Genomic DNA, 14,272 nt, shown 5'->3' on the forward strand with positions numbered 1-14,272 from the left:
CTTAAAATGACAGGGCGGGCCGTGGACTGGATACACCACAAGAGAAATAAATTTATCAGGTAAGCATAAATTGTGTTTTCTCTTGTAAGGTGTATCCAGTCCACGGATCATCCATTACCTGTGGGATACCAATACCAAAGCTAAAGTACACGGATGAAGGGAGGGACTAGGCAGGTACTTAAACGGAAGGTACCACTGCCTGTAAAACCTTTCTCCCAAAAATAGCCTCCGAAGAAGCAAAAGTATCAAATTTGTAAAATTTTGAAAAAGTATGAAGCGAAGACCAAGTCGCCGCCTTGCAAATCTGTTTAACAGAAGCCTCATTTTTAAAGGCCCAAGTGGAAGCCATAGCTCTAGTAGAATGAGCTGTAATCCTTTCAGGAGGCTGCTGTCCAGCAGTCTCATAGGCTAAGCGGATTATGCTTCTTAGCCAAAAAGAAAGAGAGGTTGCCGAAGCCTTTTGACCTCTCCTCTGTCCAGAGTAAATCACAAACAAAGCAGATGTTTGACGAAAATCTTTAGTAGCTTTTAAGTAAAACTTTAAAGCACGAACCACATCCAGATTATGTAAAAGACGTTCCTTCTTTGAAGAAGGATTAGGACAAAATGATGGAACAACAATCTCTTGATTGATATTCTTAGTAGATACCACCTTAGGCAAAAACCCAGGTTTTGTACGCAGAACTACCTTGTCTGTATGGAAGATCAGATAAGGAGAATCACATTGTATGGCAGATAACTCGGAAACTCTACGAGCCGAGGAAATAGCCATCAAAAAAAGAACTTTCCAAGATAAAAGTTTGATATCTATGGAATGAAGAGGTTCAAACGGAACCCCCTGAAGAACTTTAAGAACCAAATTTAAGCTCCATGGGGGAGCAACAGGTTTAAAGGGACACTAAACCTAAATATTTTCTTTCATGATTTAGATAGAGCATGCAATTTTAAGCAACTTTCTAATTTACTCCTATTATCAAATTTTCTTTGTTCTCTTGCTATCTTTATTTAAAAAGCAGGAATATGATGCATAGGAGCCGGCCCATTTTTGGTTGAGAACCTGGGTTATGCTTGCTTATTGGAAGGTAAATGAAAGCATCAAATAAGCTAGCGCTATCCATGGTGCTGAACCTAAAATGGGCTGGCTGCTAAGATTTACAGTCCTGCTTTTAAAATAAAGATAGCAAGAGAACGAAAAAAAATGATAATAGGAGTAAATTAGAAAGTTGCTTAAAATTTAATGATCTATCTGAATCATGAAATAAAAATTTGGGTTCAGTGTCCCTTTAAACACAGGCTTGATTCTAATCAACGCCTGACAAAATGCCTGAACGTCTGGAACATCCGCCAGACGCTTGTGCAAAAGAATAGACAGTGCAGAAATCTGTCCTTTCAAAGAACTATCTGATAATCCTTTTTCCAAATCCTCTTGGAGAAAAGATAATATCCTGGGAATCCTAACCTTACTCCATGAGTAATTTTTGGATTCGCACCAATAAAGATATTTACGCCATATCTTATGGTAGATTTTCCTGGTGACAGGCTTTCGTGCCTGTATTAAGGTATCAATAACTGACTCGGAGAAGCCACGCTTTGATGAAATCAAGCGTTCAATCTCCAGGCAGTCAGCCTCAGAGAAATTAGATTTGGATGATTGAAAGGACCTTGTGGTAGAAGGTCCCGTCTCAAAGGCAGAGTCCAAGGTGGAAAGGATGACATGCCCACTAGGTCTGCATACCAGGTCCTTTGGACAGATGGACCTGAGATAGCCACCAGAGAAGAGAATCTCTGGTCTCTTGATCCAGATTTAGTAGAGGGGACAAATCTGTGTAATCCCCATTCCACTGACTGAGCATGCAAAGTTGCAGCGGTCTGAGATGTAGGCGCGCAAACGGTACTATGTCCATTGCCGCTACCATTAAGCCGATTACCTCCATGCACTGAGCCACCGAAGGGCGCGGAATAGAATGGAGAACACGGCAAGAATTTAGAAGTTTTGATAACCTGGACTCCGTCAGGTAAATTTTCATTTCTACAGAATCTATCAGGGTCCCTAGGAAGGAGACTCTTGTGAGTGGGGACAGAGAACGCTTTTCCTCGTTCACTTTCCACCCATGCGACCTCAGAAATGCCAGAGCTATGTCCGTATGGGACTTGGCAATTTGGAAGTTTGACGCCTGTATCAGGATGTCGTCTAGATAAGGGGCCACTGCTATGCCCCGCGGCCTTAGGACTGCCAGAAGCGACCCCAGAATCTTTGTAAAAATTCTTGGGGCTGTAGCTAACCCGAAGGAAAGAGCCACAAACTGGTAATGCCTGTCCAGAAAGGCAAACCTTAGGAACCGATGATGATCTTTGTGTATCGGAATGTGAAGGTAAGCATCCTTTAAATCCACGGTAGTCATATATTGACCCTCCTGGATCATAGGTAGGATGGTCCGAATAGTTTCCATTTTGAATGATGGAACTCTGAGGAATTTGTTTAAGATCTTTAGATCCAAGATTGGTCTGAAGGTTCCCTCTTTTTTGGGAACCACAAACAGATTTGAGTAAAATCCCTGTCCTTGTTCCATCTGTGGAACTGGATGGATCACTCCCATAACTAGAAGGTCTTGCACACAGTGTAAGAATGCCTCTTTCTTTATCTGATTCACAGATAATCGTGAAAGGTGAAATCTCCCTAGTGGAGGGGAAGCCTTGAAGTCCAGAAGATATCCCTGGGATATAATCTCCAACGCCCAGGGATCCTGAACATCTCTTGCCCACGCCTGGGCGAAGAGAGAAAGTCTGCCCCCTACTAGATACGTTACCGGATAGGGGGCCGTTCCTTCATGCAGTCTTAGAGGCAGCAGCAGGCTTTTTGGCCTGCTTGCCTTTGTTCCAGGACTGGTTAGGTTTCCAGGCCGTCTTGGACTGAGCAAAAGTTCCCTCTTGTTTTGTAGCAGAGGAAGTTGATGCTGCACTTGCCTTGAAGTTTCGAAAGGCACGAAAATAAGACTGTTTGGCCCTTGATTTGGACCTGTCATGAGGAAGGGCATGACCTTTACCTCCAGTAATGTCAGCAATAATTTCCTTCAAACCAGGCCCGAATAGGGTCTGTCCCTTGAAGGGAATGTTAAGTAATTTAGACTTTGAAGTCACGTCAGCTGACCAAGATTTAAGCCATAGCGCCCTGCGCGCCTGGATGGCAAATCCAGAATTCTTAACCTTTAGTTTAGTCAAATGAACAATGGCATCAGAAACAAAAGAATTAGCTAGCTTAAGTGCTCTAAGCTTGTTAAGTATATCATCCAATGGAGTCGGTGCTTGTAAAGCCTCTTCCAGAGACTCAAACCAGAACGCCGCAGCAGCAGTGACAGGAGCAATGCATGCAAGGGGCTGCAGGATAAAACCTTGTTGAATAAACATTTTCTTAAGGTAACCCTCTAATTTTTTATCCATAGGATCTGAAAAAGCACAACTGTCCTCGACAGGGATAGTAGTACGCTTTGCTAAAGTAGAACCTGCTCCCTCCACCTTAGGGACCGTCTGCCATAAGTCCCGTGTGGTGGCGTCTATGAGAAACATTTTTCTAAAAATAGGAGGGGGGGAAATCGGCACACCGGGTCTATCCCACTCTTTATTAATAATTTCTGTAAACCTTTTAGGTATTGGAAAAACCTCAGTACACACCGGCACTGCAAAGTATTTATCCAGTCTACACAATTTCTCTGGCACTGCAATTGTGTCACAGTCATTCAGAGCAGCTAAAACCTCCCTAAGCAGTACACGGAGGTTCTCAAGCTTAAATTTAAAAGTAGAAATATCCGAATCAGGTTTCCCTGAGTCAGAGATATCACCCACAGACTGAAGCTCTCCTTCTTCAGCTTCTGCATATTGTGAGGCAGTATCAGACATGGGCCTTAAAGCGTCTGTATGCTCTGTATCACACCTAACACCAGAGCTATCACGCTTTCCTCTAAATTCAGGCAGCCTGGCTAATACCGCTGACAGTGTATTATCCATGACTGCCGCCATGTCTTGTAAAGTAATCGCTATGGGCGCCCTTGATGTATTTGGCGCCATTTGAGCGTGAGTCCCTTGAGCGGGAGTCAAAGGGTCTGACACGTGGGGAGAGTTAGTCGGCATAACTTTCCCCTCGCCAGAATCCTCTGGTGATACATTTTTTAAAGACAAAAGCTAATCTTTATTGTTTAAAGTGAAATCAATACATTTAGTACACATTCTCATATGGGGTTCCACCATGGCTTTTAAACATAATGAACAAGGAGTTTCCTCTATGTCAGACATGTTTATACAGACTAGCAATGAGACTAGCAAGCTTGGAAAACACTTTAAATCAAGTTAACAAGCCTATATAAAAAACGGTACTGTGCCTTTAAGAGAAACAAATTTTGTCAAAATTTGAAAAACAGTGAAAAAAGGCAGTAAATCAAACAAAATTTTTACAGTGTATGTAATAGGTTAGCAGAGCATTGCACCCACTTGCAAATGGATGATTAACCCTTTAATGCAAAAAACGGATCAAAAAAACGAATTAAACGTTTTTTAAACAGTCACAACAACTTCCACAGCTACACTGTGGCCCTACCTTCCTCAATAAATGACTTTTGAAGCATTTAGAGCCCTTCAGAGATGTCCTATAGCATGCAGGGGACTGCTGAGGGAAGCTGAATGTCTCTGTCTGTAATTTTAACTGCGCAAAAAAAGCGCTAAAATAGGCCCCTCCCACTCATACTATAACAGTGGAAAGTTACCTCACTCCTCAGACATATGTGAGAACAGCAGTGGATCTTAGTTACAAGCTGCTAAGATCATAGAAAACACAGGCAGATTCTAAATACTGCCTGAGAGAAAATAGTACAACTCCGGTACTATTTAAAATAAACTTTTGATTGAAGAAAAAACTAACTATATTTTACCACTCTCCTCTTACTACCTCCAGCCTTGTTGAGAGTTGCAAGAGAATGACTGAATATGGCAGTTAGGGGAGGAGCTATATAACAGCTCTGCTGTGGGTGTCCTCTTGCAACTTCCTGTTGGGAAGGAGAATATCCCACAAGTAATGGATGATCCGTAAACTGGATACACCTTACAAGAGAAATGTAACATTATGTTGACTACAAGAAGACTTGCCCACTGCTGTTTCAATACAGTAGGTATTTCTGAATGACTGACAAAAGTTGTGAAATAGATTTACTTCATTTTAGGACACCATGGATATTCTTATAGAAAACAAAAAAGAACGAATGACAGGGATTTATGGTGCTCAAAGAATTATAACCAGTAAGTGTACCTGGAAGAGATGCAATGTAAAACAAAATGGCATTAGTAAAGGCCTGTTGTAGTGAAAAAATAATGACTACCACATTTACATTATTTTTGCTTCTGTTAAATACCTTAACACTATTTGTATTAAAGAGACACTAAACCCAATTTTTCTCTTTCGTGATTTAGATAGAGCATGCAATTTTAAGCAACTTTCTAACTTACTCCTATTATCAATTTTTCTTCATTCTCTTGCTATCTTTATTTGAAAAGCAAGAATGTAAGTTTAGAAGCAGGCCCATTTTTGGTTCACAACCTTGGTTGTCCTTGCTAATTGGACAGCACCAATAAACAAGTGCTGTCCAGGGTTCTCAACCAAAAAATGTCTCCTTAGCTTAGATGCCTTCTTTTTCAAACAAAGATAGCAAGAGAATGAAGAAAATTTGATAATAGGAGTAAACTAGAAAGTTGATTAAAATTGCATGCTCTATCTGAATCACGAAAGAGAAAAATTGGGTTTAGTGTCTCTTTAATACAAATAGTGTTAAGGTATTTAACAGAAGAACAAATAATGTAAATGTTATCTTTAGGTTTACTTTTTCCCCATTTGCCAGAGGCCTATTTGCTTCCACCTACTGGCGCACAGCAAACACACGACCAGCAACCAGTCTAATGTGAAACCAATTTATATGAGCCAACACCACCAATTTATATGAGCCAACAACACCAATTTATATGAGCCAACAACACCAATTTATATGAGCCAACAACACCAATTTATATGAGCCAACAACAAAGAGTGCTGTCTGAGGTAATACACCCTGCAACTAGAAGCTACAGAGCAGGAGTAACAATAGACTGGAAGCCACGGTGGCAGAGGTGGAAATGTCACCCAGAAACAGAAAAGCAGATATGAGAGGAAGAAACACATACAGTTAAAGGGACATTATACATTCATTTTTTCTTTGCATAAATGTTTTGTAGATGATCTATTTATATAGCCCATAAAGTTTTTTTTAAAAAAATAAATGTATAGTTTTGCTTATTTTTAAATAACATTGCTCTGATTTTCAGACTACTAACCAAGCCCCAAAGTTTTATGTGAATACCGTCAGCTACCTTCTCCAGCTTGCTCCTGTTTGTGTAAAGGGTCTTTTCATATGCAAAAGAAGGGGGAGGGGGGGGAGTGTCTTATTTCCCACTTGCAGTGGGCTTTCCAGCTACCTTTTCAACAGAGCTAAACTGAGAGCTTCTAAGTAAGTTTTTAAACTGTTTTATACTGGATTTTTAAATCAGTATCTGTGCATCTTATTCTTTATAGTAGTGTCTATTAAATGCAATTATATGAAAATGAGTGTATACTGTCCCTTTAAAGTTTCTTAAGGGAAAACATATGCAGCTTTAGAAAAATTACTAATTAATTTATTTTAACCAACAAAGAATAAAATACTGTTAGAGAATTAAGAAAGCAAGAGGTGAGGACTGAGTTTGTGTTTATGAAATTACTCAGATGAATCAATAAACAGAATACATTTTCTTGTCATGTGACTAAAGCTGCGATTTATACCTGTGAAAGGATGTTGGTGCACTGCTGCAACAGGGACACTGGAGGGTTGCCAATACTTGTTGCAAGCTGCACTCTAAGTAGTTGTTCTTTTTGGGTGGAGTTCTCCAGTAATGAGTGAGCTAAAGCAACAGCCGCGCACCAATTGGACAGAGAGTCTGTAGAAAAGAGGCCTCCACACAGAAGCTGCCCGGCAGACAATGAGGATGCTGAAGAGAATTAAGCAGAAAGATAACTAGTGAACTTGGGCCTGACAATCATTAAAATTGAGCTTTGTTCCCTCTCTATATCAAATTAAATCTAGATATAACAGTTAGTGAGTTGTACAAACATTCCTTTTACCCACTCCTACAAAGCACAGTACAATTCATTAAAGGACCACTAAATACAGTAGAATTGCATAATAAAAAGACAAGGCAATAACACTTAATCACCAAAGCAGTAGATTTTTTTTTCTGAAACATTCTCTCTCCCATCTTCCAGCCCCCTGTATCATGTGACAGACATCAGCCAATCACAGACTAGTATACGTATACCCTGTGAGCTTGTGCACATGCTCAGTAGGAGCTGATGCCTCAAAAACTGCGCATATAAAAGATCTGTCAAAATTTGATAATGGAAGTCAATTTGAAAAAATTCTTAAAATTGTGTGTTCTTTCCAAATCATGATAGTTTAATTTTGACTTGAGTGTCCCTTTAGTCAAGTAATTTTGCTTCCTGTTTTCATCATGTCAAACAAGACAATACAAGACTATGAAAATTATGCAAAAACATAATTTATGTAAGAACTTACCTGATAAATTCATTTCTTTCATATTAGCAAGAGTCCATGAGCTAGTGACGTATGGGATATACATTCCTACCAGGAGGGGCAAAGTTTCCCAAACCTTAAAATGCCTATAAATACACCCCTCACCACACCCACAATTCAGTTTAACGAATAGCCAAGAAGTGGGGTGATAAGAAAGGAGCGAAAGCATAAAAAAAATAAGGAATTGGAATAATTGTGCTTTATACAAAAAAATCATAACAACCACAAAAAAGGGTGGGCATCATGGACTCTTGCTAATATGAAAGAAATGAATTTATCAGGTAAGTTCTTACATAAATTATGTTTTCTTTCATGTAATTAGCAAGAGTCCATGAGCTAGTGACGTATGGGATAATGACTACCCAAGATGTGGATCTTCCACGCAAGAGTCACTAGAGAGGGAGGGATAAAATAAAGACAGCCAATTCAGCTGAAAAATTAATCCACTACCCAAATCAAAAAAAGTTTCAATTTTTATAACGAAAAAAACTGAAATTATAAGCAGAAGACTCAAACTGAGACAGCTGCCTGAAGTACCATTCTACCAAAACTGCTTCCAAAGAAGAGAAAACATCAAAATGGTAGAACATAGTAAAAGTATGCAAAGAAGACCAAGTCATTGCTTTGCAAATCTGATCAACAGAAGCTTCATTCTCAAAAAGCCCAGGAAGTAGAAACTTACCTAGTAGAATGAGCCGTAATCCTCCGAGGCGGGAATCCACCCGACTCCAAATAAGCATGATGAATCAAAAGTTTAAGCAAGATGCCAAATAAATGGCAGAAGCTTTTTGATCTTCCTAAAATCAGAAAAGATAAAAAATAGACTAGAAGTCTATCTGAAATCTGAATGGCTTCAACATAGAATTTCAAAAACTCTTACCATATCCAAAGAAAGTAAGAATCTCACCAAGAAATCTTAGGAAAACAATAATTCCTCCCTAATGTTTGTTAGAATTTACAACTTTAGGTAAGAATTGAAATGAGGACAGCAAAAACCACCTTATCCTGATGAAAAAAAATCAGAAAAAACAGAATTTATGCTTACCTGATAAATTACTTTCTCCAACGGTGTGTCCGGTCCACGGCGTCATCCTTACTTGTGGGAAATATCTCTTCCCCAACAGGAAATGGCAGAGAGTCCCAGCAAAGCTGGCCATATAGTCCCTCCTAGGCTCCGCCCACCGCAGTCATTCGACCGACGGACAGGAGGAAAAAATAGGAGAAACCATAGGGTGTCGTGGTGACTGTAGTTAGAGAAAATAATTCATCGGACCTGATTAAAGAACCAGGGCGGGCCGTGGACCGGACACACCGTTGGAGAAAGTAATTTATCAGGTAAGCATAAATTCTGTTTTCTCCAACATTGGTGTGTCCGGTCCACGGCGTCATCCTTACTTGTGGGAACCAATACCAAAGCTTTAGGACACGGATGAAGGGAGGGAGCAAATCAGGTCACCTAAACGGAAGGCACCACGGCTTGCAAAACCTTTCTCCCAAAAATAGCCTCCGAAGAAGCAAAAGTATCAAATTTGTAAAATTTGGCAAAAGTGTGCAGTGAAGACCAAGTCGCTGCCTTACATATCTGGTCAACAGAAGCCTCGTTCTTGAAGGCCCATGTGGAAGCTACAGCCCTAGTGGAGTGAGCTGTGATTCTTTCAGGAGGCTGCCGTCCGGCAGTCTCATAAGCCAATCGGATGATGCTTTTAAGCCAAAAGGAAAGAGAGGTAGAAGTTGCTTTTTTGACCTCTCCTTTTACCAGAATAGACGACAAATAGAGAAGAAGTTTGTCTGAACTCTTTTGTAGCTTCTAAGTAGAATTTTAGAGCACGGACTACATCTAAATTGTGTAGCAAACGTTCCTTCTTTGAAACTGGATTCTGACACAAAGAAGGTACAACTATCTCCTGATTAATATTTTTGTTGGAAACAACCTTTGGTAGAAAACCAGGCTTAGTACGCAGAACAACCTTATCTGAATGGAACACCAGATAGGGTGGAGTACACTGTAGAGCAGATAACTCAGAAACTCTTCTAGCAGAAGAAATAGCAACCAAAAACAAAACTTTCCAAGATAACAACTTAATATCTATGGAATGTAAAGGTTCAAACGGAACCCCTTGAAGAACTGAAAGAACTAGATTTAAACTCCAGGGAGGAGTCAAAGGTCTGTAAACAGGCTTGATCCTAACCAAAGCCTGAACAAATGCTTGAACATCTGGCACAACTGCCAGTCGTTTGTGTAGTAGGACAGATAAAGCAGAAATCTGTCCCTTTAGAGAACTCGCAGATAATCCTTTATCCAAACCTTCTTGTAGAAAGGAAAGAATCCTAGGAATCTTTATCTTATTCCATGGGAATCCCTTGGATTCACACCAGCAGATATATATTTTCCATATTTTATGGTAAATCTTTCTAGTTACCGGTTTTCTGGCTTGAACCAGAGTATCTATCACGGAATCTGAAAACCCACGCTTTGATAGAATCAAGCGTTCAATCTCCAAGCCGTCAGCTGGAGGGAGACCAGATTTGGATGTTCGAATGGACCCTGAACAAGAAGGTCCTGTCTCAAAGGTAGCTTCCATGGTGGAACCGATGACATATTCACCAGGTCTGCATACCAAGTCCTGCGTGGCCACGCAGGAGCTATCAAGATCACCGAGGCCCTCTCCTGTTTGATCCTGGCTACCAGCCTGGGAATGAGAGGAAACGGTGGAAACACATAAGCTAGGTTGAAGGTCCAAGGCGCTACTAGTGCATCCACTAGAGTCGCCTTGGGATCCCTGGATCTGGACCATTAGCAAGGAACCTTGAAGTTCTGACGAGACGCCATCAGATCCATATCTGGAATGCCCCATAGTTGCGTCAACTGGGCAAAGATCTCCGGGTGGAGTTCCCACTCCCCCGGATGAAATGTCTGACGACTCAAATAATCCGCTTCCCAGTTTTCCACACCTGGAATGTGGATCGCAGATAGGTGGCAGGAGTGATTCTCTGCCCATTGTATTATTTTGGTCACTTCTTTCATCGCCAGGGAACTCCTTGTTCCCCCCTGATGATTGAGATACGCAACAGTCGTCATGTTGTCTGATTGGAATCTTATGAATCTGGCCTTTGCTAGCTGAGGCCAAGCCCTGAGAGCATTGAATATCGCTCTTAGTTCCAGAATGTTTATCGGGAGAAGAGACTCTTCCCGAGACCACAGTCCCTGAGCTTTCAGGGATTCCCAGACCGCGCCCCAGCCCACTAGGCTGGCGTCGGTCGTGACGATGACCCACTCTGGACTGCGGAAGCTCATTCCCTGGGATAGGTGACCTGGGTTAGCCACCAACGGAGTGAGTCTCTGGTCTTCTGATCTACTTGAATCACTGGAGACAAGTCTGTATAGTCCCCATTCCACTGTTTCAGCATGCACAGTTGTAATGGTCTTAGATGAATTCGCGCAAAAGGAACTATGTCCATTGCTGCAACCATCAATCCTACTACTTCCATGCACTGAGCTACGGAAGGACGAGGAATAGAATGAAGAACTTGACAAGCGTTTAGAAGTTTTGACTTTCTGACTTCTGTCAAGAAAATCCTCATTTCTAAGGAATCTATTATTGTTCCCAAGAAGGGAACTCTTGTCGACGGAGACAGGGAACTTTTTTCTATGTTCACCTTCCATCCATGAGATCTGAGAAAGGCCAGAACAATGTCTGAGTGAGCCTTTGCTTTTGAAAGAGACGACGCTTGTACTAGAATGTCGTCCAAGTACGGTACTACTGCAATGCCCCTTGGTCTTAGAACCGCTAGAAGGGATCCGAGTACCTTTGTGAAAATCCTTGGAGCAGTGGCTAACCTGAATGGGAGGGCCACAAACTGGTAATGTTTGTCCAGAAAGGCGAACCTTAGGAACTGATGATGTTCTTTGTGGATAGGGATATGTAGATACGCATCCTTTAGATCCACGGTAGTCATAAATTGACCTTCCTGAATTGTGGGTAGAATCGTTCGAATGGTTTCCATCTTGAACGATGGTACTCTGAGAAATTTGTTTAGGATCTTTAAATCCAGGATTGGTCTGAAAGTTCCCTCTTTTTTGGGAACTACAAACAGATTTGAGTAAAATCCCATTCCTTGTTCCGCCGTTGGAACTGGGTGTATCACTCCCATCTTTAACAGGTCTTCTACACAATGTAAGAATGCCTGTCTCTTTATTTGGTTTGAGGATAAGTGAGACATGTGGAACCTTCCCCTTGGGCGTAGTTCCTTGAATTCCAGAAGATAACCCTGAGAAACTATTTCTAGCGTCCAGGGATCCTGAACATCTCTTGCCCAAGCCTGAGCAAAGAGAGAGAGTCTGTCCCCCACTAGATCCGGTCCCGGATCGGGGGCTACTCCTTCATGCTGTTTTGTTAGCAGCAGAAGGCTTCTTGGCCTGCATACCCTTGTTCCAGCCTTGCATCGGTTTCCAGGCTGATTTGGTCTGTGAGGTATTACCCTCTTGCTTAGAGGATGCAGAATTAGAGCCCGGTCCGTTCCTGAAATTACGAAAGGAACGAAAATTAGACTTATTCTTGGCTTTGAAAGGTCTATCTTGTGGGAGGGCATGGCCCTTTCCCCCAGTGATGTCTGAGATAATCTCTTTCAATTCTGGTCCAAAGAGAGTTTTACCCTTGAAGGGGATACTAAGCAATTTTGTCTTGGATGATACATCCGCTGACCAAGACTTCAGCCAAAGCGCTCTGTGCGCCACAATTGCAAACCCTGAATTTTTCGCCGCTAATCTAGCTATTTGCAAAGCGGCATCTAAAATAAAAGAGTTAGCCAACTTAAGTGCGTGAACTCTGTCCATAACCTCCTCATATGGAGTCTCTCTACTGAGCGACTTTTCTAGTTCCTCGAACCAGAACCACGCTGCTGTAGTGACAGGAACAATGCACGAAAAGGGTTGAAGAAGGTAACCTTGCTGTATAAAAATCTTTTTAAGCAAACCCTCCAATTTTTTATCCATAGGATCTTTGAAAGCACAATTATCCTCGATAGGAATAGTAGTGCGCTTGTTTAGAGTAGAAACTGCCCCCTCGACCTTAGGGACTGTCTGCCATAAGTCCTTTCTGGGGTCGACCATAGGAAATATATTTCTTAAATATAGGAGAGGGGAACAAAAGGTATGCCGGGCTTCTCCCAATTCCTTATTCACTATGTCCAGGCCACACAGCTTGGGTATAGGAAAAGCGTCGGGGATGCACCGGAACCTCTAGGACTTGTCCATACTTGCAAAATTTTTTCTGGAATGACCAGGTAGGTCCACAATCATCCAGAGGTAGATAACAGCCTCCATTAAGCAGTGCCGCGGAAGATGTTCTAATTTAAATTTAAATGTCACAACATCAGGTTCAGCACTGTTGGGAAATCTTCTTCCTGAATCTGAAATTTCCCATCCTGACAAAACCTCCCTCATGGCCCCTTCAGAGTGGTGTGAGGGTATGACAGAACAATTATCATCAGCGCCCTCCTGCTCTTCAGTTGTTTAAAACAGAGCAATCACGCTTTTCTCTGATTTTGCAGACATTTTGGATAAAAACAGAATTTATGTTTACCTGATAAATTTCTTTCTCCAACGGTGTGTCCGGTCCACGGCGTCATCCTTACTTGTGGGATATTCTCTTCCCCAACAGGAAATGGCAAAGAGCCCAGCAAAGCTGACTGTAGTTAAAGAAAATAAATTATCAGACCTGATTAAAAAACCAGGGCGGGCCGTGGACCGGACACACCCTTGGAGAAAGAAATTTATCAGGTAAAAATAAATTCTGTTTTCTCCAACATAGGTGTGTCCGGTCCACGGCGTCATCCTTACTTGTGGGAACCAATACCAAAGCTTTAGGACACGGATGAAGGGAGGGAGCAAATCAGGTCACCTAAATGGAAGGCACCACGGCTTGCAAAACCTTTCTCCCAAAAATAGCCTCAGAAGAAGCAAAAGTATCAAACTTGTAAAATTTGGTAAAAGTGTGCAGTGAAGACCAAGTCGCTGCCCTACATATCTGATCAACAGAAGCCTCGTTCTTGAAGGCCCATGTGGAAGCCACAGCCCTAGTGGAATGAGCCGTGATTCTTTCGGGAGGCTGCCGTCCGGCAGTCTCGTAAGCCAATCTGATGATGCTTTTAATCCAAAAAGAGAGAGAGGTAGAAGTTGCTTTTTGACCTCTCCTTTTACCTGAATAAACAACAAACAGGGAAGATGTTTGTCTAAAATCCTTTGTAGCATCTAAATAGAATTTTAGAGCGCGAACAACATCCAAATTGTGCAACAAGCGTTCCTTCTTTGAAACTGGTTTCGGACACAGAGAAGGTACGATAATCTCCTGGTTAATGTTTTTGTTAGAAACAACTTTTGGAAGAAAACCAGGTTTAGTACGTAAAACCACCTTATCTGCATGGAACACCAGATAAGGAGGAGAACACTGCAGAGCAGATAATTCTGAAACTCTTCTAGCAGAAGAAATTGCAACTAAAAACAAAACTTTCCAAGATAATAACTTAATATCAACGGAATGTAAGGGTTCAAACGGAACCCCCTGAAGAACTGAAAGAACTAGATTGAGACTCCAAGGAGGAGTCAAAGGTTTGTAAACAGGCTTGATTCTAAC

General features: G+C 41.5%; 1 protein-coding gene across 2 annotated transcripts in view; it reads right to left on the reverse strand.

Moving 5' to 3' along the window:
- The window catches only part of USO1 (USO1 vesicle transport factor), a 219,247-nt gene that overhangs the window by 101,940 nt on the left and 103,035 nt on the right, over positions 1-14,272 (reverse strand). For both annotated transcript variants that reach the window (XM_053703305.1, XM_053703306.1), the window contains exon 13: positions 6,833-7,038. In XM_053703305.1, the coding sequence (XP_053559280.1) occupies positions 6,833-7,038 (206 nt within the window). The remainder of the gene's footprint in view (positions 1-6,832; positions 7,039-14,272) is intronic.

Source organism: Bombina bombina, chromosome 2 (assembly GCF_027579735.1).
Source record: "Bombina bombina isolate aBomBom1 chromosome 2, aBomBom1.pri, whole genome shotgun sequence".
In the NCBI taxonomy this organism is placed as follows: Eukaryota; Metazoa; Chordata; class Amphibia; order Anura; family Bombinatoridae; genus Bombina; species Bombina bombina.